Consider the following 24,427-nt stretch of genomic DNA (forward strand, 5'->3'; position numbering starts at 1 on the left):
TCAACGATGTTCCGCCAGTAAGCCCTCCCAGAAGTCAAACTTCTCCAACTTCTTATTCTCATGGTCTTTAAGTCCTCTTCTACGTCATCCACCCATCTTTTCCGCGGTCTCCCTCTTGCCCTCCCACCGATAGGTTCCACCATTATCCTCTTAGTTGTTCTGCTGTCATCCATTCTCATAACATGTCCCAACCAGGCAAGTCTCTGGCTCTTCACAAATCTGACGATGTCCGCACCCTGAATAAGATTGTCAAGTTCATGGTTCATCAACGTCTTGTACGGGCCCAAAGACTTTTCGCAAAATTCTACGCTTGAACACTCTCAACAACCGCTCATCTTTACTCGTTAATGTCCAAGCTTCACAACCAGTATGTTACAACTGGTCTAATAAGACTTTTGTATATCCTTAATTTTACACGTCTGTTCAATACTCGGGACTTCGTTAGTTTTTCATCTGCATAGAAACATCTGTTTCCACTCAGGAATCGGAACTTAATTTCATTAGTAATAGAGTTGGACTGGTTTATCTGCGAACATATATAGGTGAAATTTTGAACATGCTCAAACGAGAAGCTGTTGGTTCTTAAATTTTCCGTGTTATCTGGCATTCACTAATTATCACTAATGACACTGAAAGGAAATTTATTATATTTTCGTGTTTATTTAATTTAAATTTTTAAACGTTGGTAGAGATTATTTACAGGGGTGAAGGATTTGATACTGCATCCTAGTTAGTTTCTCCTTTTTAATAAATCCGTGCGTTTCATATTTGCCCGTTTATCTAATATTTTTATTTTTACCTAAATCATAAATTTTTATGAAATTGGTTTTTACATTCTGCAGACATTTAATGTTAATCCGTTAAATGTAGCATGGTTTAAATATCCTCCAGTCATCTCAGTGGCAGTGACTCATTTCGTAATATTATTCTTTTCAACTTGCTTTCATAGCCAAACTCAGCTCTCTGGATTGAACATTCCTACTGCTCTGTTGGTCTGTATTCAAAAACAGAACAGTTTATAAGACCACAGATATCCAGCGATTCGCGAGATACTGCAAGAAGAACTTCGTCTGAAATCGCGTCCAGTGTGACCTGGACCTAAAGCGATGCGCTTTATATACAAAAGAGAGATAATAAGAAAAAAAAATCCAAAAACCTTTTCTGTATAAACTAGAGAGAAAGTTCTAAGTAATACTAAGTGGGAATTAACTCTAAATACAAAACTAACTCACCATTCAGAATACTTCGCTGTTCGAGGGGTTATTTAAAGCACCATCTGGCAGACTACATCAAAATGTAAAAACAAACCTTTAATGACAGTTAATTACTGATTCCTAACCTTTCTGGTTTAAGTCTTAAACGCTTACACACACGCGCCAGTAATGAGATGGAGGAGAGGATGCAGAATGAAAATTGATGCTGAAGTAACTAAAGTAGTAGTCTAATATGTGTAATTAAGAGAAGACGAAATACCACAACTAGCAGAGGCTTAAATCCACTGTTTCGTGGTTCCAGCTGATCCCATTTGCAATGTGCTATTACGGAGTGCTGGATGTTAAAAGCTACCTTCGTTAATTACCGAGCAAGGTCTAAATTGCGATGATAAGATTAACTCTTTGGTGTTTAGACAATGTCTAAATTTGATGCATCATACAAATTTAACCATAATTTGTAGGTCACATCAAAGATGGTGTGTATATTTCAGAAAATGATATAATTTAAATAAACTTTAAAATTAAAACTTAAAAAAATTTTAAATTTTAAAACTTTAATAAAAATTAAATTAAAACTTTAGCAATAACAAAGCGATTGCTCATATGCGGCAGTTTCTGTTTTAGCACTTCATTTTGATAAACCGTCTTATCATTTAAGTTCAGTACAATTGCAACTTCAAGATCACAATACGTTAGGGTGTTACATGAAGGGATGTAATGAACCTGGCCCCAAGAATGAAAGTGATTCTAAAATCCTAACACGGGGGTAGTCCTCGATTCCAAGAACTTTTTGCTGTCCTTTTTTCCCCTACACCAATTCTCTCACTCGAGATTCCCAAAATCTAGGACGGACGCTCAGTTGAATACATTATCAACAGTATAGGACGCTTAATTTTATTAAAAAGGTATCGAACTGCAGTGGTCTACATATCAAAAATTGCATAATAACTCAATTATTTAACATTAGTATACTAAAATTCACCTACTACCACTCATCCTGGAGGGAAAGATCGAAGGCAAGAAACGCCCAGGCAGACCGAAAATGGCATGGCTAGATAACATCAACACCTGTCTTCACATGACAACAGCACAAATTCTACACGCAGCGCTAGACAGAGAACAATATCAAAACGAAGTCGCAAACGCCATTCGGTAGCATTAAAGAAGAAGAAGATACTAAAATTATTAATTAATCCAAACTTTTCGTTCTTCATCGCCCGTTTCAGGAGATCTGAATTCGGTTCCTAAAGCTAGACACGGTGTTTTATTAGCATCGGTAACGAAAGGAAGTTCTACACGGCCTTCTAAACAAGGTCCAGTTAGTCGATTTATCTCGTAAGGAGATGTAGGTTCTCCATCCCTAGATGTTTTGGCTTTATGTGCTCACCAACTGACCATGGAACAGACGCAGTGAATACAGACATGGAAAACAGTAGAATGGCTGCGGGAATTGCAAATAGAGTTGCCTAGTTTCAGGAGTTCCCAGCACCCGAATAGTATTTTGTCCTCTCGTTCGACAGAGCCAACTGGTCAAAAAGCTATGTGCCATGGAGAAATTTGATCGATTTTTCCATGGCACTTTACTAAAATCAGAATTATATGTTGATTTTAATGAAGCAAAATGCAATGTCTAATACTTGGAGAATAGTAACAAGAAATAACTTATGCATTTAATTGAATTAAAAACGGTAGAAGAAGAATGGGATTCAGGAGTTACGGCACAGGCAGATGAAGTTCTCCGTGCAATGTCGCCACGCACAAGGAAGGCCCATGATGTTCTATCGATGATTTATCGAACCTTTGCTTGTAGAGATGAGGTGATAATACTCACAACTTCCACTGCAGGAAGTTGTGAGACCGCCTTGAAATACAAAAAGATATCGAGCTTCTTGTAAAGGTACAAAGGTTTCAAGAAGAACAACCCGCTTGGTGAAATATGCAAAGAGATATCCGTATGAGGAAAGACTTCGAATAAGTGAGCTATTACCGATTTTGGCAATTCAGACATCTTAGAGGGAACCTAACTGAGGTCAATAATTATCTTGGCACAGTTGACGCTGAAAGCGTCGAGAAATTCACAAGTACTTCGCTTTATTTTATTTATCTATTATTATTTTTGGCTGGTGCATCAAAGGCCTTGAACCACATGACGAATACTAATAGTTCGTTTTAATTACTCCTTAAAAAGAAGAATATTTAATTTTTATCTTCCATTTCCAAAATTATTTTTTCTCTGGAGCACATTAACCAATGTTCTCTCTATTCCTGTAGCAGAATACATTTAAAATTGACATCGCAATGCATGGCAACATTTTCCGTGACTGTTTTTGGATTTTGTTTTCATTTAACAATCTGAACTATTATTTGCATTTAACTATTAGTAGTACCTTCTAGTCATTATAAATGTTTATAGATGTAAATAAGTTCATTCACAAGTGAACTTATTTACATCTCAATCACTTATAAATCTTCCAAGGGCGCCAGATTTTAAAGAGTTTAGCTTATTCTTAATAACAGATTCCTGGAATTCCAAAAATAAACACACTAAAATTAGAGTATACAAAATATAAATTAATATTAAAGATAAGTTTTAACACATTTAAACAAAATAGCGTTTTCAACATCGTTTAGCTTCTACTAACAAGTTTTCTTGGGAAGACCACCCTTCCTGTATTATATGGAAACCACACTTACTGTTTTCCGCCATAGCACCACCCTGTATTGCTGTATTCCTTGGTTAGCATCAGTCAAAACAACAGATAAGAAAAAGGGAGTCTTCTCAGCATCTGCTCCAACGTAATTCTGGTGCACTGAAAGCAAAGAAAAAGTTTTGTTGGAGATGAAAGAGGTCCATAATAAATGCACCCTCAAGAGACAAAACTGTTTCTTACACCAAGCTTATAGTATTAATGTTGTTCCTTAAATTTTGTAGATGGCATATGTACTCCTATATTTTTAAATTAAACAGCTATTGTAATGTCGTGTGCATAATATGTGATTTGAAAAGGGTTTTACTATTACACTGGTATAGAAATTTCGAGTGAGATTAAGTCCTTTCCGAGACGTAAGCCCACAGCGAAGATGAATGTAGTATCTTAATAAGCTAACGGGGTCTGTATTGAATACAAGAAGAAAGCATGTCAGTATGAATCATGTGTATAAACATAAAATAAAAATATATATTGGCCTGTGAGACAGCGACAAGAGAATGTACTTATGAAGGGCACATAATCTTGATGTGCATTAAGTATCTGGGTACCTCTAGTTTTAAATGCTTCAGAAATGCATCCATATAAACTGAAGTAATTAAAATGTGATAACTTTCTCTTTTTTTTAATGACCAGTGCTGTCCAACTGAATGAGATGGTAAATAAACTCATATCACACAAATAATTGTGAACGTAGACACGATAGATTTTCAGGCCACCTGATACGGTAGTCTTGAATCTTAGTCCGAATCTCGGTACCGTGTTGGGGGGGGGACGTAATTCGGACTAATGGAGATGATATAAAGTCAACATGCAGCTGAAATCAGCACGAGGGACATTGAAGGACCAATTCCCAATGTCTCAATCTCACAGATTCTCAATGAAATTGAGATACAACGATTGGGTTAGCCATGGCAAATGGTTGACGTCTCGCTCGTGTTCTTCAAACTACTATTTTACGCATTTGGCACGTGATGGTTGCATTGCCACCTTGAAAGTACCCCTGAGCGTACCTGATCCTCAACGATGTTCAGATATTTACTGGCATTCGAGGTTCTCTCTATTTGGATCTGGTAACCAAGGATATGCCACTAAAACACCCCCTCCCCACGACATTGCACATTTTATACTAGCGCCTTTTTGGAGAAAACCATATTATTATTGTTAAAATCAGTTTATTTACCACAAGAAACCTTAGGGCACCCCAGGACGGCAATATACCAGAAGGGTGTGAATATTTACAGAGTGAGGTGCTAGGAACACATGTGCAATGTACATTTATGCTTGACCCGAGAATTTACAGGATTCAACTTACAAATGCATGAAAACAGTCTTTTGTCATATACAGATAGGCAAGTAAAGGAAGAAAAATGCAGTAGTCAGTCATGTCCAGGAGCATATCATAGATTCATTATCTGGTAAAAGTTCTTAAGGATTTCGTTAAGTGATTATTGTCCTTTTAAGATTAAGATTAACCTTAAGGATTAATCTTTAAGATTAGGCTTGTCTTCACAGAACATAAAGATCCGAAGGCAAATGGGAAACATGTCCCTCGGGGAACTAGTATTTCAATGTAAGCAGTAGAGGGAGACATGATTCGGGGACATGCCTTCTTTTGGCCAGAGGTTAATGTGGATAGCGATGGAGCATCAATACGCTAAGCAAGCGTAAGGGCATTTCTTGTCATGATGAGATGTGTCCAGGGAGTGGTGCCCAGATTTGCTTGTAAGATAAATCTGGAGATAGTAAGAGGGTGGCCCATCACCCTGTTCCTCCATCTGAGCAACCAATATTCAAAACTGAGGTACTTGTTTAGGTATAAGCAGGGCGGATGACCAAATTTCAGAGAAATAGGGATACACCTCAGGATATATACCGAGGAAGCAATGCTGGCTAATGCACACCACCGAGCTCCTGACGCACTGCCCAAAGATCCGCGTACATCTGCTGCCTCATCCTTAAAAAGTGAGGCTGAAACGTGAGCCCAACATCCCAGGTGAGTCAAGGTCAGTATGGGTGGTCATTCTTTTATCCGCTCCAGACGTCCATCACCTCGTTCTGTGGGTGCTTTTAACGGATGTTTTCCTGGAGTTTTTCCGTTCGTTAAAGATTGAAGCACCTCTCTGGAAGTCCGTGAGATCTTATCCGATGCTCATTGCCGGTGAAGTGATTTGGACACTAGTCATGTCACTCTATTTCAAGTCGCTTTTCTGCGCAGTCACACACAGTGACCCTTTTTGACTCACTATTGCATACAGTTCAAACCTGCGTGGTCCTAATAAAGTAGCCGGTCAGCGAATAAGCATAGACTACACTGATGGTATAACTACCTTAAAAGTGGTGAAAGAGGTCATCAATGCTTATTGTGAAGATAATTAACAACTGTTTGCTTTTGAAGTGAACTGAACTCGAAGTAAATGATGAAAATATAAAAACCAATAAAAGTATCTACATATTTATAGCAAATTACTCACATTTTCCCAGGAAGTATTTGAAGTACCATCTTGTTTGATATTCTGGGTTCTCCAAAACAGGCGTACTGGGGGATCCATATACCTGCGGAAGCAACGCGCTTGTTCAAAATAATAATTAAGAAATTAATCGGAACATTTAATTAGAAACAGCTAAATGAAGAGATTGTCTTTAGTTTGGAATTTCTACATTTAATTCAAATGTAAATAGAATCATTCTAGATTTGAGATAAATTAGTATTCAGTCTAAAATTATAGCAAACTATTTGTAGTTAAAGGAAACTCAATTTATAATAGTTAAGTTTCTACATCGAATGAGAAACTTGTTAAAGATACTAATGGTGCTTGTCATGGACTTCTAATCATCACAATAACAACATGGAACAATTGAGGAACCTACAAAAGTCCGCCGTTTACTACAACTACTATAGGTGCCTCACACAGCTCCATATATGGGACTATAATAAGGACCATGGCCACGCTTACTTCTGAAAGACATATACTTAGGTCAACCAGTGTACGGAAATACCTAGCTCACTTAGTATTTAAATACAGAAGTGGTTCTGATAACACCCATCGAAATAGGCTGATGGCAGCGTTGCTGCAACCAGTTATGATAACACGTCAGGTGGGTGTGACAGGTATACTTAAGTCCGATAACTATCATGCCAGATAAACTATCTACGAGCATCGCACCGTCCCTTACTATAGACTTCTTAGAAGAACAATTTAAGAAAGAACCTAAAAGAGAAAAGAATAAGAAGTCCCAAACCGTGTTTCACATAAGACAAGGCATAGAAATGGCTGTTTCGAATGCCAGTAAGAAACCGAAAAATATAAGTAAACAAGGGGAAAGTTTTCGAGAATCTATTAAAGTCTCCTGATAAGTTTGGAAAGAATCAGGTTGACCGCTCCACCGAATAAAGAGGACTCAACTCAACTCAAAGTAAAATGCTTCAAATTATGGCCAGAAAGCTGTGTTTCTGACATGTCACAACGTGTATTGTTTAATGTAATATGGGGAAAGTCACAAGAGGTAAAATGCAAATTTAGATACCTTTTTTATTATTATTTCAGGATAAATTGAATGTTGCGGTGGCAGGTGAATCTGTGAAGAGCATTCTACATAAGGACGCATTTCCTTAGGCAAAATGAATGTTAACAAGTGTCAGATAAAATCCTTTATTGATCACCTGGAAAAGGAAAATAATGCCTGCGGAGCAGAGAACTAAAAAACAAAAATCTCTGAACAGAAGATCGAAGATGGTTCTTGTAGTTAAAAGGCTATCCACGTAGTTTGTTTGTATATCGGCTTCCTTTGCCATTTTACTATCCCCAAGACAGATAATAATTCTTTACGATGACGTTTAAAATATGGACACATCCGGTGAATGCCAACGACTTCCTGGATGTAATAATTTGTTGATAGCTCACTGCATAATACTGTTTTTTTTCCCTCTCTCTTATCAGACACAAGAGGTGCACCGATGTCCTCGAATGTAAGGGATTTTTGCCAAGTAGGTGACACACTTCCGTTCTCTGATAACTTGCAGTCACAACGAAACAGATCGCAGGAAATTGTACATCCCTCGGCTTTTTATTGAATAGGAATTCTCACAGGCGCACTAGCTTCTAGAGTCTGGTAAAATAAAAAGAGCATCCCTAGAGTTTCCTAGCAATTTTTATTTAACATTAGTTTTAAGACAGACAGATTTTGTATCGGTTAATTATTTTCATGTCTTTCCTCTTTATATTATATCCCATTTAGTGGGTGACGAGTGGCATTATACCATCGTGGAAGTTACTTTGAAGCCAATTTATATTGGCTTTTAATTACAAAGCATTTTTAACTTAAAGGAGAAAACCCTCCTCTCTCCGCCTGAAATCGGCTAACTACAGCCTCGATTGAAGAGGACTTTATAAATTCCTCTTCAAATACCGACATCTCTCCAAACGAGTGGCAAGTGGCGAAACCACTTTATATTTGAGTGGGTACGTTCATGAACAATTTGCATATTGTGCAGGTTTAAAAAACTGGAATAACTCAAGGTGAAACCTTACTCCCTCCGCCTGAGACCGGCTGATTATAACCTCGAATGAAGACTTTAGATATTATCGATGATATCTAAAGATATGGATAAAAAAAAAATTTTAAATTTAAGAAAGTGTCAACTATAGAAGACTGGCGATCGAACATGGAAAATTGAAGTTCTATTTATCCAATTTTAATAAAATTTAGAAAGGACCTACAAGTGTTTCTGAAAGAGCCAAACGTAAAAGTTCATGAGAAATCTGTTCCCTGGAAGTCGAGTTGTTGCAACGGATATACCGACAAACAGGCGTGTGTTCTTAATTGCAAAAACGCCTGATAAACAATATATACATTTCACATTCAAAATACATAACCCAATATTTTTTAAATATAAGTAATGAAAGCACATTGCAAATTACAAAAAGATGGGACCCTGATGACGGTTAAAATTGCTTAATGAAAGTTGCAGAGGCAGTGGGGAGGAGCACGGCTTCCAGATGAACGATACCGCAAAATTAATACAATATTTAATTCATACTCTAAAATTTTAAGCCTTTTCGATCCGAAAACTTTTCAGCTAGTTTAGTAGCTTTTATAAGAGTCCGAGCTGGAAGTAAGTAGGTTAGTGAATTACCCTTCAGCGTGCATTATAAAAATTCGAATTTGCTCCAGTCTCATTAACTCTACCAACGCATTGGCGTATTCCGTTGGTAGGAATTTGGTTCTGTGAAACTGTTATCTCTGGTGCACAGGCGCCAGTTGTGAGGTCTCGCGCTTTCTCACTTCCAGCTAAGTTTATTAAGACGATAGCTGTGGGGAGAAAGAAAGTTAGGGTGCTTATAATCGCTACACATCCATTAAGAGTGAAAATCAAATACGTGCATCGTAGGACAGCGGGGGTAAAGTCCGGATCAAATGGTTAAAGACCGATAAGACAGTAACGGAGGAGATAAATCCCACCTTACGTTGGAGGGAAGATAAAGGTTAAAAGCACGGAATGAAAGGATAATCGCCGAGAGTGAAAGTATGGGGAAAACTCATGAAAGGAAACCAAAATAAATAAAGAAGTTGGAAACTTTTGTGTCTTATAGAAAGACAGAAAAGAATGAAATAAGGCGGAGGAATCTTGTATTCGGATAACATTGTTTTCATGAATTTGAAATTGTGGAAGGAAAAGAAAAAAAATAATTGAATACTTCATCTTTATCCGCTCTATCTCCCGTCTCGACCCGAAATCTTCGAACGAGGTTTTCTGCTCCATCGCCTTCGCATGATGCAAGCTAGAATAGAAAAAAAATAAAATAAATCAATGTTTTTGTAAGAATGAATTGAAAAAGAATCAAAAGTCTAGAGTAAATTAGCTTATTAACTCAATTAAGGTAAACTGCACAAACTGCTCTTTGACGTTAATGAGATGCCTACTGTTTAATATTAACCGAATCTTCAGTTTCGTAGGACTGAACTTTGTTTATAACCTTTCCTGCTCGAGTAAGCCTAATTAAATGTTTTCCTCCCCGCTTTAGATTGCAATCATTTACATGGTAATGCCAAATGGAATAAATTTTGATGCTGGTAATGTTACGAGCAACAGGTGCGTCTAGAATTAAAATTAAAGCTGGCCCACAGCTGTTGTTACCGAAGAAATCCTTAATTAATAGAATAAAAGAACAATTCACGAAGTCACGTTGGCTCCTTAGTGGGATGTGATAAGCACGATTAGCAGAAATGAGCTATTTAAACAAACGCAGCCAATTTAGTATAAATAAATAAATTATTCTTACCTTTTTTTGCCGCTTGCTCCAAAGAGAGCAAGTGACTTTGGAAAAATGCTTATTGTCACACGCAAATCGATAACTTTATCATTTATCCAAGTTCATATTCTTTAGAATACATCAGTGGGAATTCTTCTTACCAAGTAAAATTGATCACAGGGTTGCTCCTTCCTCCTCATGGTTATCTAATCTAAACAAAAGGAACACTATTCCATCATGAATCATGATTTCCTACCACAATGCATGCTTCTACCTTTTCATGGATCCTTCTCCTGGATAGCTATCAGAAAGAATGTTTGCTCTGTGAGCATTCCCGGAAATAAAAGAGCACGCAGTTCTCGTCTGAAACCAACTAACTCGCCCATTGTGTGGAGAAAAAAAAAAACTTGTCTTGGAGACATCTTAATAGAGACCTTTTCCAGTTGATGTTATATGCAATACTGCGCTCAGCTTCGTATCCAAAATGTAGCTCAGCTAAAAATTGTTTTTTAAATGTTACTGATGCGCAACTACTCTGCACTAGAACATGGTATGTATCAATGAATTAATATTAAAAAAAAATCAGGAGGTCCGAGATGAATATGATTTCTGATAGTTGAGGAACGTTAAAATCAGCCAAGTTTTCTCTATTTCAGCAAACTTGGGCTGTTTCGAAATCTTCTATTTATAAATCAGAACATCAAATAAGCTATTTCCCGTTCTATGGTTCTTATGAAATTTTCTCGTGCCTTGTTTTTCTCGATACGAAACCCGCAGTACAATGCAGTCCATAAATGACAAAGTGCCTCTTCAGCACCAGATGTTCGAACGAATGCTTTTATTCGCCGAGAATTTCTGATCCTCTCGCATAATATGTTGCGAAATAGGTATCCTCGTCTAATGTTCTCCAGTAATGTATTCTAAATTTATAACTCGCCGTGATCAATATTTGCTTATTGTCGCTTCACACTCTTTGATATTTTTCTCAATATACTTGTTTCAGAGAAGCAATAATAATAAATTATTCTGAAATCTGGTTACACGACACACATATTAACTTAAGGTTCGGATCCGGAATATTACCACGCAGTTAAAAAAAAAAAAAAAAAAAAACTCCTCTAATCTAGGTCAATTCTCGAATTGACCTAGATTAGAGGAGTTTACAGCTAGTTATATGATAAAAATATTATCAGCTGATCGTGGATATATTGAGTTGAAATCGGGCCCAAGCAAGTGTCTCTGCACATACAGATTGATCGTAAAAAAACTTCCCTGATTTGAAGCCTGATCTCTTAGACTACTTTCTGCAAGACTTGAACTTTTGAAATATTCCTATATTAGGTGTGCCCACGAGAAATCTGACTTTAGGTTTGCTACTTTTGTAAATCGTGTGTCAGAGTACCTGTTTGGTGGATGAAATCTGTTTCCAGGGTGAAGCCAGTGACCAGCCGTATGCAATACATTGTAGCTAGATAATTGTTTCCCATTCAAAAATGGCATAGAAAATTTGACATTTCTTGCCAAAAACGGGAATATCCCTAAATTTTAACCCGTTCAAATAGGTATAAGACCTCAACGACTGAAGTTATTTCATGATCAATATAAAGATATATGTAATGAAAATTGCACTTCAGAAAGTATATTCCCGCTCCTATCCCCTTTTCTGTGTGGGAAACCAGAAATAATAGGCATGCCTGTTGCTTTATCGCTGTTTGACGATATTAGCGTTCACTGAAACCAGAAAATAATTCGTGGTAATAAAACGAACAATCAAGGATCCTCCTCAGTAACCTCCAAGTGATCGCTCTAGGCCAGTGGGTATTTACAATTTTCATTAAATCTGAAAAATGATTGACATAATTTATTAATTACGCATTTTCTGTCAAAAAGAAATGGAGTAATTATTAAACACTGATAAGCAAAATTATCAAACCACCAAGTCCGCCACCGTGGTTCTTTACTGCTTGTGACCCTTATTCTACCTATCGATCACGGTACCTTCTACATCATCCTCATAAAGTTACCTCACTAACAGAAATCAAAGCCAGATATTCCCAAACGCCATGCTGACATGGAGAATTAATTTCATATCGAAGACCTGTTATTTTTAACCCAGTAACCAATGTGTTACAGTTATGCTGAGCAAATTGAATTTTGTTTTCAATTTTTAGTTTCATAAATATTACCATTTTAGAAATTATATTTAATTGATATTTCGTTTTAAAAAGCAAGCTGAAAAGAAGCCATAGAAGCAGCGAAACATTTCAAAAAAGTTCAATACCTTTTGAAATGCTACACTGCTTTTAAATTTATAACTTCATCCCAAAAATGTTTTAAATTCATGGATTAGTAGTGTATTTTTCATAAAAATACCGAATCATATTTAAATATTATTTTCGGATATATTTTATATAAGTTCTGTGAACGATATGCAAATAATTTGTTTATTTTAAGAAAATAGATGAACAAAACGCGGTGCCATAAATTTAGAATACTAATTGCATTCGGTTTCCAGATCTACAATTATCTCACTTTATAACTCAGACCTTAAATAATCATCTGAAGCTGTGCTACTTCAAGAAGACTAGGACCTCTGCACATTATTGACCAGGCTCTTCTCAAGATGAATTTTTATCTTTTTGTTCAAAAATCTAATATTTTCTAGCCATGGCATTCGTTTTTTCAACATGATCAGTAGCTAACGACAGTTCAGAAAAATGTGTGATGTTTTACAGTGAGCTCCCAATACTTCTGAACTAAATCCTAAGGGGGAATGCGTGGAGGAGCCTAAAATTCCAACTTAATAACCATATCCAAAAGGCAAACATGAAAGCCTTCCTAAACGCTAGTGTGAAGTCATTGTGAGCCAAGGATACTCTACAACTATTAATAAACGTATATTTGTTAAAACAAATTCTTTCATAGTCCGAATTCATGGTACACCAAAAAAAAAAAAAAAATACTTCATTTATTTTCTTAAAAATCAATATAAATTAGCTTTATTTGCATGTTGTTCGTAAATCTCATAAGAAGCATATCTGCCTAATCATATTTAAAAATGTCCAAATATTTTATGTGAAATACACAGTTAAACCATGCACTTCAAGAATTTTTGGGACAAGTTGTAAATTTTCTTTTCAGTTTGCTTTTTTAAAAAAAGGTTTATTTTGTTATATCACTAAAATTTTTAAGTAAACCAACAGTTAAATGAATATTTTTCTTAAGAGGAGTAAGGAGCCACCCTCTCCAGTGGGGTGACTCCTTGAAAATTTAATACACCCAAAAACGGGTGTATTAAATTTTCAAGTGTGTATGGGTGTACAATGTTGTGTTCTTCGGTCGGTTTTGGGTTCGTGAGGTTAAATTCCCTCACGTCCACGGCCTGAGACCGACTAACTCAACACGGGCGTGGAGGAGAGCCGGAAAAACTTCCTAAATGCTCAACACTGGGATTCGAACCCAGATCCTTCCACTCCGTGAGCTGGCGCGTTACGCCTGAGCTACCGTGGACTGCGTCAACTCACGCAGTTGTGGCGTTATACCCTTTACGCTTCGCTGCAGGCAAAAAGTAAACGATATTGAATTCAGTGTAGTAAAGACCAGCGCATCCTAATTTCTTATAAAAGCAATCATTGAACTACGCTGAGGAATGTAGTAATAATAGAACGAATTCAGCATAATTTTTTGTTGGAGTTAAAATTCGCTCATCTTTATAAAGAGATTATGATCACAGTGTATAATAACAGGCTACATTTAATTAATTACTTTTTCAAGATAGAAGGTCAGGACTATTGGAAATCCTCAGTGCATTTTACTGAGTTAACAGGTGGGTGATTCTTAAAAATACATGTTCACGGGTCATCTCTGTGAATAATGCAGCTTCTAGAGCTTAAAATTTTGACCTTGTAATTCTATGAATGCTTTTCTATTACATTGCGCTAGACTGCGTCTAACCTTACCATTATATTTGGCTATCTTGAGAAAAGCTCCCGTCTTAATTAATCTTACACGCCTCACTGAATATCAAAGTTTTTATTTATTTAGTTTTTCAATTCATATGACCTTTTGCCGAGAAGAAATGAATTCTTAATAATGCCAAGGATAACCAAGGCAGTCAGAAATTTTAAGCTGTGTGGAATCGACTGTATTTGGTTTTTTTTTTACATTTCTTAAACTAAGGTGCTTCCAAGGAATATGAATGCATTTCTTTCTACACAAAAGAATTACATTGAGGCTTTCTCAAGAGCTGATACAGTGAATTCATGGCGTATACATTCTTTGCCTAGAGAGAAATTCTTATTCTAACTTTGCTGTAGATATTGCCACATTCGATGAGATCCGGGTGAGGAGCGTCATAAGAATGTAACGACAGTAGCACCGCTTTATGGTCCGAAAATTCTGTGCCATTTTTATTGTATTAAGGGGAAGGTTTTCATCCACGGATTCTCGAAGCCAGGAATAAAGCTTCAAAATCATGGAAAGAAACATGTACATCGATTTTTTCCCCCTTAAGAATGCACAGGAGAAATCCATTTTTGGTAGATACATCGAGCTTAGTGTGTAGACTTGCTAAGCAGATTTTTCTTTCCTCCTCGCGCTGTTTGAAAAGATTAGTCGTTGAACTACAGACGGACACAAGAAAGGGAAAGTGTAAGCTTAAAGCACGAAATCCGTTGACAGTAATATTTTTAAAACTTAAAATTTACGTTCTGTTGCATTTAATAAGAATGGCATCATTATCACAGCGTTGCTGTTTCATAAAATCATTTTGTTTTATGAATTTGGAAGAAAAAATAATATTTATTGTTATTATTTTCGTTTTAAAGTAAATGTAAGCCTCTCTTGTTTTTTTTCCGAGTCAGCCATTCACAAAGCAGTCTAACTTGCTTTTTTCCCCCTACCTCAACTATGCAAGAAAACACTCGGTGTAATTTTACAACTTCGCGAACCTGGGTGTGGTGATGGTAAGAAACTAAGATTACTGTGAAATCAGTGGCACGCACAAGGCATAAAGTCCGAAAGAGAAGGGAATGCATAATGCTGTTGGGCCCTTTGGTAGCCGAAGAGGTCCATTGAGACTTGCAAGTGATGATGGAAATCATTTTAACTTTTCTAAAATTCATTAAACGTAAATTATCCATTTACTTTGATATTATTGTTCAGCTGCAATGCAGTGGAGAAACTACATATTCTGGGCTGCCTGAAGAAGGTCCAATTTCGTATATTCTGTTCTTCCCGGTGAAATTGCAGCTTAACCACATTATAAAACGAACGCCCAGTCTTTGATTTTACCAAAGTTTATAAGAAATAGGATATAGCCCTGATAATAAGACAGCAGAAATGTTTTTGAGGCATTCAAGAAGTAGCAGCTTTATGCAACAGCCCCCCCCGCACTTAATAGTCTATGGGAAACCACGGACTATTCAGATGTGTTTAAGGCTTCCATATTCTACGAAAAGTCAGGACAACATTAAAAAAAAAATTCCAACACTTAGCCAGGGTTAATTTCTACACCCACAATTATGGTGACAGATAAAAGAACTTAACTTCAAAACAGAAATATTTTTATTGTTTAAAACATCCAATTATGATTTCGTCCGAAAAAACAGGAAAGCCAACTACAGAACCACGCCACTTATGGACATTATACACATGGGTGGATCAGAGGGTACTGTTCCCAAGTACCCTTAAAAACAAATTATATTAGAAATCAGACTGTTAGATAAGAAGAGAAACACGTGGATTAGGCAGCAAACTCAAGTAAAGGACATTCTTATCAAAACTAAAATGGTCTTGGGCAGGACACATAGACTAAGAAAATAACAGAATGGTACCCAAGAGGAGCTGGACAGATTAGGTAGTAAGTGGATTGAACATGGCTGATAATGATGACCCTTAATAATACTCCTTTAAAGTAATCTGATCTTGCAAAGATTTCAAGGACTTAATACTAGTTTTATTAAGATGGCATCTTTAAAAAAATCAGCGAGTAATTATTCAAATTACACATCTGCTTAAGAAATGCGGCAGCGATTTCTCTTCATTACATTGTAACTACAAGATTAAAGATATGGGCAAGTACACCCAAGACTTTTATGCTAATATCGAAAAAAGAATCATAGTGTTTCTAAAAACACTTAGTTAGCTAAAGGCAAATGACATCGCCTGATATTTCTTTCTTTAACTCTTAAAAAAACATACTGGCTCAACGAATCGATGAGCAGCAGCAGAGATGCGATAAAAAAAAGAATAAGCAAACTGCAAGATGTCGGGAGCATCCACCTAGTGATTTAATGAAACTTTGCAAGAGATTAGGATGTTCCTAATAGCTGTCGCTTTCCGTAAGGCGGATCGCCAGAAATGCAATCAAATTACACAAAAATCGCCGGCGAATGCTCAAACGCTGCTTTCTGTCGCACAACATGCAAATCAACAAATTGAATTTCAAATCGGCTTTTGATGAAGTACCACGCTGTACTAATATAATTAAAATGGAAATCTAAAACGAAGGCCAGCACATTTCTCTGTAGGGGCAGTAGAATTAGCCTCCACTTGAAAATATCCCCTTACGGAGACGTAAGCTGTAAAGACTGCGATAAGGAAGTTCCGTTCCCGCTTGGCGGTGCACAATAAAGGAGCGGAATAAGGCTGTAGCAGAAGAAGATATTCCAAGATAAAGAAGGAATAGGGAACGCATCGTAATGGCACACCTTACGATGCCACTTAAGATCAATACACTCCCATAAATGCGGAGATTTTCCGAAATGTTAGTCACTCACTAAAAAGGTAAGTTACCCGTGAAAAGCAGATCTTTTTTCTTCTTAAAACTTTTGAGGAGTTAGAATTCATCTTGGGAGGTATCTGATGCTCGTAAGATCAATGACCAAACTTTTTGTTCGCGCAATTGTGAGCATCTGGGATGGTGCTCTCAAAACCTCTCTCAGGCTTCTAGACTCCATTCAAAACATGGCAGTGAGGTTAATTAATCAATGTCTCTTACAAAGTCTTATTCAGCATCTGTAATTCCCTCCCTCTCAGTCAAACTAGTGAAAAGCCATTTCCTGTTAATTACAATCTACAGAAATTCAAGTATCTTCAATCCACGAATACTATAGTTTTTCGAATTTGGGAGTTGCCAAAAGACATTTGTGTTCTTAGGAAAACCGAAGAGCCCTGTTGAGAGGGAACTTCGCACTTAGTCTATGGGACATTAACAGTCTGATTAATACATCCCGTAAAACCTGCAGTCAAGTCATCAACCTAATAATTGGCATCTTTAAAATTTATGATTTGGAGAACTGCAAAGAATGGGTCCTTTATTATTATCCCAAGCTTCAATGGCTGCAATTAAAAGTTGCAGCGAACTGTTTATCGATAGCATTGATAAACAGCTTCTCTGATGAGATACCAATTTGTAGCCTTTAAGAAAGAAATCATAATTAAAACTGAAAATTTCAATAGATCTACAAGTGCGCTGTTAATTAAGAACGTCTTCGAAGATAGCACAGATGCCGCGATAATCTTAACCGTACTACGAAATGCATGATGGCGAGACACGTAGAAGTCTCATTGTGTGTGTTCTTAAAAGTAAGTATTTAATTAAATCAGATATCGAAACGTTAATTGTGCCTTTTCAAATGAATTGGTACGTATCTGTTGTTGAAGATAACAAATAGATGTATTAAAAATGCAGCTCTTTCACTCACTCCACTCGCCTTGTAGAAAGCCTATATCGATCTCATTTTACAATAATAAAATACGTCTTATACTCGTGCTGCACAATAGCCATATTGGTAAAATCATCTGAAAAGAGTCTTTAAGCTGAAATAAAGCTCATTCCCTCAGATGGTTGCATCGCAATCAGCGCCATTGAAGAAAGAATTCCCTACCTGGGCAACCAACGAAGTCTAAGAAAGAAGCGATTTCCAACATTGTTAAATTGCTTTTTACCGATGATAGTGAAGATACTTTGGGTTGTGAACGCACCAAAATACATATCAAGAAGATTTATGAATAAACGTGACATTCACAAGTGGATTTTTCTATGCCGATTCGTTATTGTTAGGATCGTTAAATCCCATTTAATGGTGCCTAAAGAGGGGAAATATTTTATAAACCATTAAACCTGAGGTACCTATTTTTAGAAATCTGCGCGAACATTTCTAACGGGATTCAGGCTTGTGACAGTTGCCTTGGCAACGCACTCCGCTATTTGTATGAGGCATTTGGGATATGCCCTTTTAAGCTTATCGTTGTAAGGTATCCTTCGCGTACGTACTTTAAGATTTTTTAATATTATACCGAAATAATGGAGATATCTTCTTACATCCATCTCTGGAAGGTGATTTTAATTTTATTGTCAAAAATTGCTGCTCGCTGCATCCCGTTCCTCTTTTGTTTTTTGCATTATCTTGGCAGACCGGTACATCTATTGAGTGAAATACTGTATTAATCACTAATGAATACACCACCGGAAAAAGTTAAAAGCAAGGTATTGAACCAGATGTGGATGGTGTTTAATATATTTAATGCGGATAAATTTCACTACTTCTCATGTCTTTATTTTGTTGAGAATCCCAGAAATTCTACCTCCATCGAACTTGATGGCGCAATTTTCGAAAGAGATTACATTACCATTAGCTGATGATAACGCTCTAACCAACAAAGCGTTTAAACTTTAGCGCAACAGATCAGATATCCTAAGCGCGTTAAAAATAAGAAGACAATGTTTTTCCCACCGATAATTGGCAAAAAGATTAGTTCGTCTAATTTCGACACGCACTGATTACTGGCCGATAATCAACCTTCGTAGCCGAGTGCAGTAGCACACGCTCTTTGAGTAGACCGGGGTTCAAGCCCCTGACTGCTAAATACAGTCAATCTGCCAACCCGCACTGGACCAGCGTGGCAGATTATGGTCCATTTCCCTCACCATGAATTGTTGAGGAGGCTTCCATCCTGCAGTTTTTTTTTAATCGACCTTCACATAAAAGAGAAATGCTAAAGCATTTTGTGTTGTCATGTGATCACTACAACACAAATACCATTGGAAGGGCAATTAGTGATGGCTACCAAAGTATTCGAGAGATGTCCTTTCAAATTTTTACTAATAACTTCCTCCTCAAATTCGTTACTCTCTTTGGCGGTGTCTAGGAGTCAACAGCGATACCACACGCACACACTCTCTCGTTCTTTGGGACAAAAGCTGGGTAATTTTGCAGTTCCTGAAATTTCTCTGAGAAGCCTACGTTTCTGCCTTATTTGGCCTTTTGTTCACGGTTCTTAGTACCCTACGTATTGTCACTAGGAAAGAAATGATATGCATAACAAACACCAACAGAAATCGAGGTCATCTGGCTTCGATTTATACTCTTAGTAATAGCTCACCAAATTCCATCATGTGGTGATCTATCACTGAAAATAAAGGTAATCAATTAAAATACAGCCCCTCCAGTACCAGCTGAATTTCTGGTGTTCTCCACTCAAAACTGTAAACACGCGGACTTTAGAAGCACTTCCAAAACTTTGTCGGTTACCACATTGAGCAGATTTTCAGTCACATAACGAAGCAGTATGTTAATGAACTTTCAACTACAAGATCTTTCCAGTGCTCTACGCAGCTGAGGCAAGGCGCCACATACAATACAAGAGTACTGATGGCGCAGTTGTTGTCTCCCACATCTGCGCCATCAGTGCTCTTGTGAAGTATACAAAATTCTGTAAATGGCAGAAGTTTTTGTGGCGTGTTGTGTTCTATTGTTTCTCTGGCTACTTGGCTGCAGAGCACCCAAGTGGCATCCTACGGGTCGCCCGAGCTTCTTGGACGGAATCAACAAAACATGTGAGCAACAGTGGTAGTCGAATAATGGTAGTCAAAGCTGGGAGGAAAGAAGGGTTGAACAGCCCTGGGCTGGAAAGTAAAAGTTTAAAGGGCAGAGAACTCTGCAAAGTGGATCGCCATCTGGTATCCCGCAGGTGTCGGTAGCACCTGACCCACTATATGGTGAGCAGGTACATAGTTATCCCACACCCGAAAGTGTCGACGAAAAATCCTACCCTTGTGAGGGTTTGCAAGATAAGTTGTTCTTACTCAGGCATCGGAAGGAAGTATCACCCTGCAAAAAAGAAACTACCCCAAGTGGGGTGTAAAGGGTGTTCGTGTCAAACGACACCAGGGGTTTCCCCCATCTCCGCATAGTATACATTCTTGTGTGAAATAGGACACTGTTAAGGCCAGAGTTTTTAAAGTGTATGGTTTTTGTGTATCTTTGTTCTTCTGGCCATTTAGCCGTTGGGGCCCCACCGTTGCCCCGTGGAGGCAGACCAGGTACCCAATAGTTTTATATTTACTCTGGCAAGTCCTGCCACCTAATTTCCTGAGATTTTAGTGGCTAGGACCCTAAACAAAATAAAAATCACTCGGTGGGGGGTTAAGAAAAGCCAAATGTGAGGATATTGTGGTCGTTATTAAATTTTGCAACTTATGTGGGGTATACGCTAGCGTATTAGGTAGAAGGCGACCCCAGATAATCAGAGTAAAGTGAAAAGTGTGTTGTTGCCATACGGCACCAGGGGTTCCCCCCTATCTCCGCGTTGCTTACATTGTGAGTGAACCAGAGAAAAAGTGTGTGGGAATTGTTCATGTGTAGTGTCCATGTACCGTTGTTCATTTGGTCATTTAGCCTCTGAGGTCCGTGGAGGCAGACCAAGAACACAATAGTCTTAAATTCACTCTGGCAGATCCTGCCGCTTAATTTTTCTGGGATTTCGGTGAATAGGACCTAAAAAAAAAAATGTTTGTATATACCTTTATTTTGCATTGGCGTAGGGGCAGTGTCGCTAGGCCGACTTATGGGTGTAAGATAATTTAGTCATGTTTAATTTTTAGTGTTTGGGGCTTTCGCTGGCGTGTAGATAGAATGGGGGGGGAGGATAAAAACAGAAGTATGGGGTCAATGGGGTAGGTGGCCCCAGCTTTCAGTGGGGCATGCCCATGTCCCACCAGGAAGGAAGTAAGAGGGAACGACCCTTCATCCCCCCCCACAAGGAATTTGAACTAAAGGACGAAGAATGCTACAGTGCCCTCGAGTAGGAGACAGTCTCCTACCCCTGCCGGGGAGAGGAAAATGGTAACATGGGAGGGAGCTGGTACAGATCGCCATTTGGCGTCATGGCAGCGAGGCTCCAGTACTCGTAGTAAGGTGTATTTTGTGTCAAACGGCACCAGGGGTTTCCCCCATCTCCGCGTTGCTTTTATTGTGGGTATTGTAAAGTATAGTGTCGTGTACCGTTGTTCCTCTCGTCGTTTGGTCTCTACTGGGATCCAACGTTGCCCACACCTCGCCCCATGAAGGCAGACCAGGTACCCAGTAGTCTTAGATATTTACTCTGGCAGGTCCTGCCACCTAGTTTCCTGAGATTTCAGTGACTAGGACCTAAAAAAAAAATCAAGTATATGCGTACATATAGGGAATATCGCTAGGTTTTAGATAGTTAAAATTTTGATGTGTAGGGCCAATAGGGATTTTATTATTTGGTTTTTTTTTTTTTTTTTTTTTTTTTTTTTTAGGAGCATTAGCAACTAAGGCCATATTGCTCCGGGATATGCGGTGGTCATTCCTTGACCTTTCCGCATACTCCGTATTTGGTGGTGACGGGCTCGAACCCCGGTCTAATCAAGGGCCAATAGGGAAAGCGACCCAAGATTTCAGTGGGGCATACCCATGCCCAACCAGAGGTGAAGGTGGGGATAGCGAGACCATTCCCTTCCCCCTGCCAGGGATAATGGGTTTAAAGATGAAGGGGACCAGGGTGCCCTCTTCAGATACTCGTAGTGTAGTCATATAGATCATGTCCGGAAGTAGAGTCTCTCGTGGGACAGTGTCCCGTCACTATTCCTAGACAAGACAGCTGGTATCTTCCCCGCATAATTATCATTCCGGGGTGTGTCCGAAAGGATGTTTTGATTTATTTGGCCGGTTGTCTTTCACTCCTGGTCAAGTGGTCTATGAAATTGGACCATGAACAAACAGAAATTTACCTATTACTTTGGGCAACTGACATGCATAAGTCTCTGAAAATAAAACAGCTTCTGGTACTAATAGACCTAACTCTCAGATAAAATCTCCGCATCGTCATTTTGGGACCTGTGAAGTTGTAGAATACCTAGGGCCACCTTAGCAGTCCGCATGATTGATCACACTTTACACATTAAACTAGATCACCAATTCTTAGACGTCCATAACCTAAAAACTGCTGGACAGCTTAAACTACGCAAACATGCAATCTTTTAATGATGAAATGAATAGGAGTTCTACACAGGTAAAAGCATTAATCCATTATCTCGTCGTTAACAAACTTTTTCAATTTACTCGCAACGAGTATTTTACTTCTTCAACTATCCGTGCTTGCGTCATCCCTGACAATCGGTTTTAACGTTGCAGACAAACAGAGCTTTGAGAATACATTCTCAAAAATAGTTGCTTTGTTATTGAAATTACTGCAATTGTTTTGTTTGGCACTTTTTAAGCTAGCATTTCTTTCTTTCATTACATTGTAACCACATGTCTTTTTACAACTGTCTGAGATGTCATCTCCGCTCAAATTTGGGAACTACCCTTTTATAGAATAATGGATTTCTGCTTAATGAGAAATAAGGATGCGTGAAAAACACATGAACTAAGTAATTGTGTCCTATGTGCTGCTGGAAATCGAGAATACAAATAAAAAAATTTTCTTAACGCCTGTCATCTTGAAAATGAAACAAGTGACAGAATAAACTTGCGTTTGCTAACTATTAAAATTAAGGAAATGAATATACACCGATGAACCAAAACATTATGACCAGACGACTGGGTCAGAGCATATCTGAAACGGCACGGCTGGTGGGATGCTGACGGTCAGCCATGGTTAGTACCTACCGAAAGTAGTCCGAGGAGGGTAAACCCACGAACCGCCGGCGAGGTGTTAGACGAGCACGGCGCAACTCGCCGGTAAATGGAATGCGTCACAACACACAGTACATCGAACCCTGCTTTAAATGGGGCTGCATAGCCGCTTCGAGTGTCCATGCTAACCACGGTTCACTGGACCTTGAGTGATTGGAAGAAGGTCGTCTGGTCCGATGAATCACGTTTCCTATTTCAGCGACATATTACAATATATCTCTACAGATAAAAGCAGATTCCTGCTTCTCAAAGGCCGTCTTAACATCAATAAACCACCAACCATTCGTTATAAAGGACATGCACTAAAATATTTAGACGTCACCCTAGATGATCGCAGAACTTTCATGCCACATCTAAAGTCCAAAAACTATATCAATATGCTTGCTCGCTTCACCCGCAAAGACTGGGGTCTTAAGGGACCTGCACTCCACCTTTTTTATTCAGCTGTTTTTGTACCGTTCGTAATATACGGCGCTGCCGTATGGTTCCATCGTTTGTCCATCATCAGCAATAGGAACGTTATTCAAAATGACTGGGGCTTGTAGAACGACCTCAACAGCAGCACTAAAAGTATTAACAGGTTGTATCCCCCTTGGCTTTCACATGGCATCAGAAAGAACAAAGAAACTGAATTCCTGGGGATAAAAACTAATTGTCGATGCAGATCCGAAACAAGAACTCCGGCGTACTTGTTTCTCTCTGGCAAATCAATTGGGATGATTCCACCAAAAACAGTACTACCAAGCTATTTCTACCTAGTGTCTCCTCTCTCAACAAAGACTTGGCTGGTTCTTCCCTAATTTAGACGCTACCTTTCTTCTGACAGGACATGGGCCATTCAAAAAGCGACTTCAGGACTTGTAAACGATGCCCATTGTGTTTGTGGAGAACTGGAGGACAGGCACCACGTAATGCACTCGTGTAACATCTACCTGAACCTACGTAATCAACTGTTATTGGATATAAATTTAACCACACTCAGTCCGGAAAGCAACCTGTTAAAATCAAAAGAAGCGTTTTTAGCTTTTATCAGGTATGCCTCAGCAGTCTTCAAAAGGGTTGGTATCATCTATCCACACCAGACGTTCCTGAAATCGCTATGATCTCTCCCCGTATATGCTCTTCTCTCATCACCGGCCACTTTCAGAACACCTAACTGGACATCTTCCGCGTTGGAATGACGGCACTGAACTGATATACATCAAACTCAGACACTTCCCGTTGCACCTACCCAACTTTGCAGAACGCCCTTGTTCTGCAAGCTGTCTTCTTTTTGGTGGGCTCCCAGACCAGGGGTGATTCCT

General features: G+C 38.4%; 1 protein-coding gene across 5 annotated transcripts in view; it reads right to left on the reverse strand.

Annotated features, from left to right (window-relative positions):
• Positions 1-24,427, reverse strand: part of LOC150089422 (GTPase-activating Rap/Ran-GAP domain-like protein 3) — a 503,165-nt gene that overhangs the window by 80,992 nt on the left and 397,746 nt on the right. For all 5 annotated transcript variants that reach the window (XM_090389444.1, XM_090389443.1, XM_090389447.1 and 2 more), the window contains exons 3-5: positions 9,622-9,705; positions 6,397-6,478; positions 3,909-4,024 (exon numbers count right to left, since the gene is read on the reverse strand). In XM_090389444.1, coding sequence (XP_090245570.1) covers positions 3,909-4,024; positions 6,397-6,478; positions 9,622-9,705 — 282 coding nt within the window. The remainder of the gene's footprint in view (positions 1-3,908; positions 4,025-6,396; positions 6,479-9,621; positions 9,706-24,427) is intronic.

This window comes from Mastigoproctus giganteus, chromosome 2 (genome assembly GCF_048544385.1).
Source record: "Mastigoproctus giganteus isolate SK-2022 chromosome 2, ASM4854438v1, whole genome shotgun sequence".
NCBI classification, from domain to species: Eukaryota; Metazoa; Arthropoda; class Arachnida; order Uropygi; family Thelyphonidae; genus Mastigoproctus; species Mastigoproctus giganteus.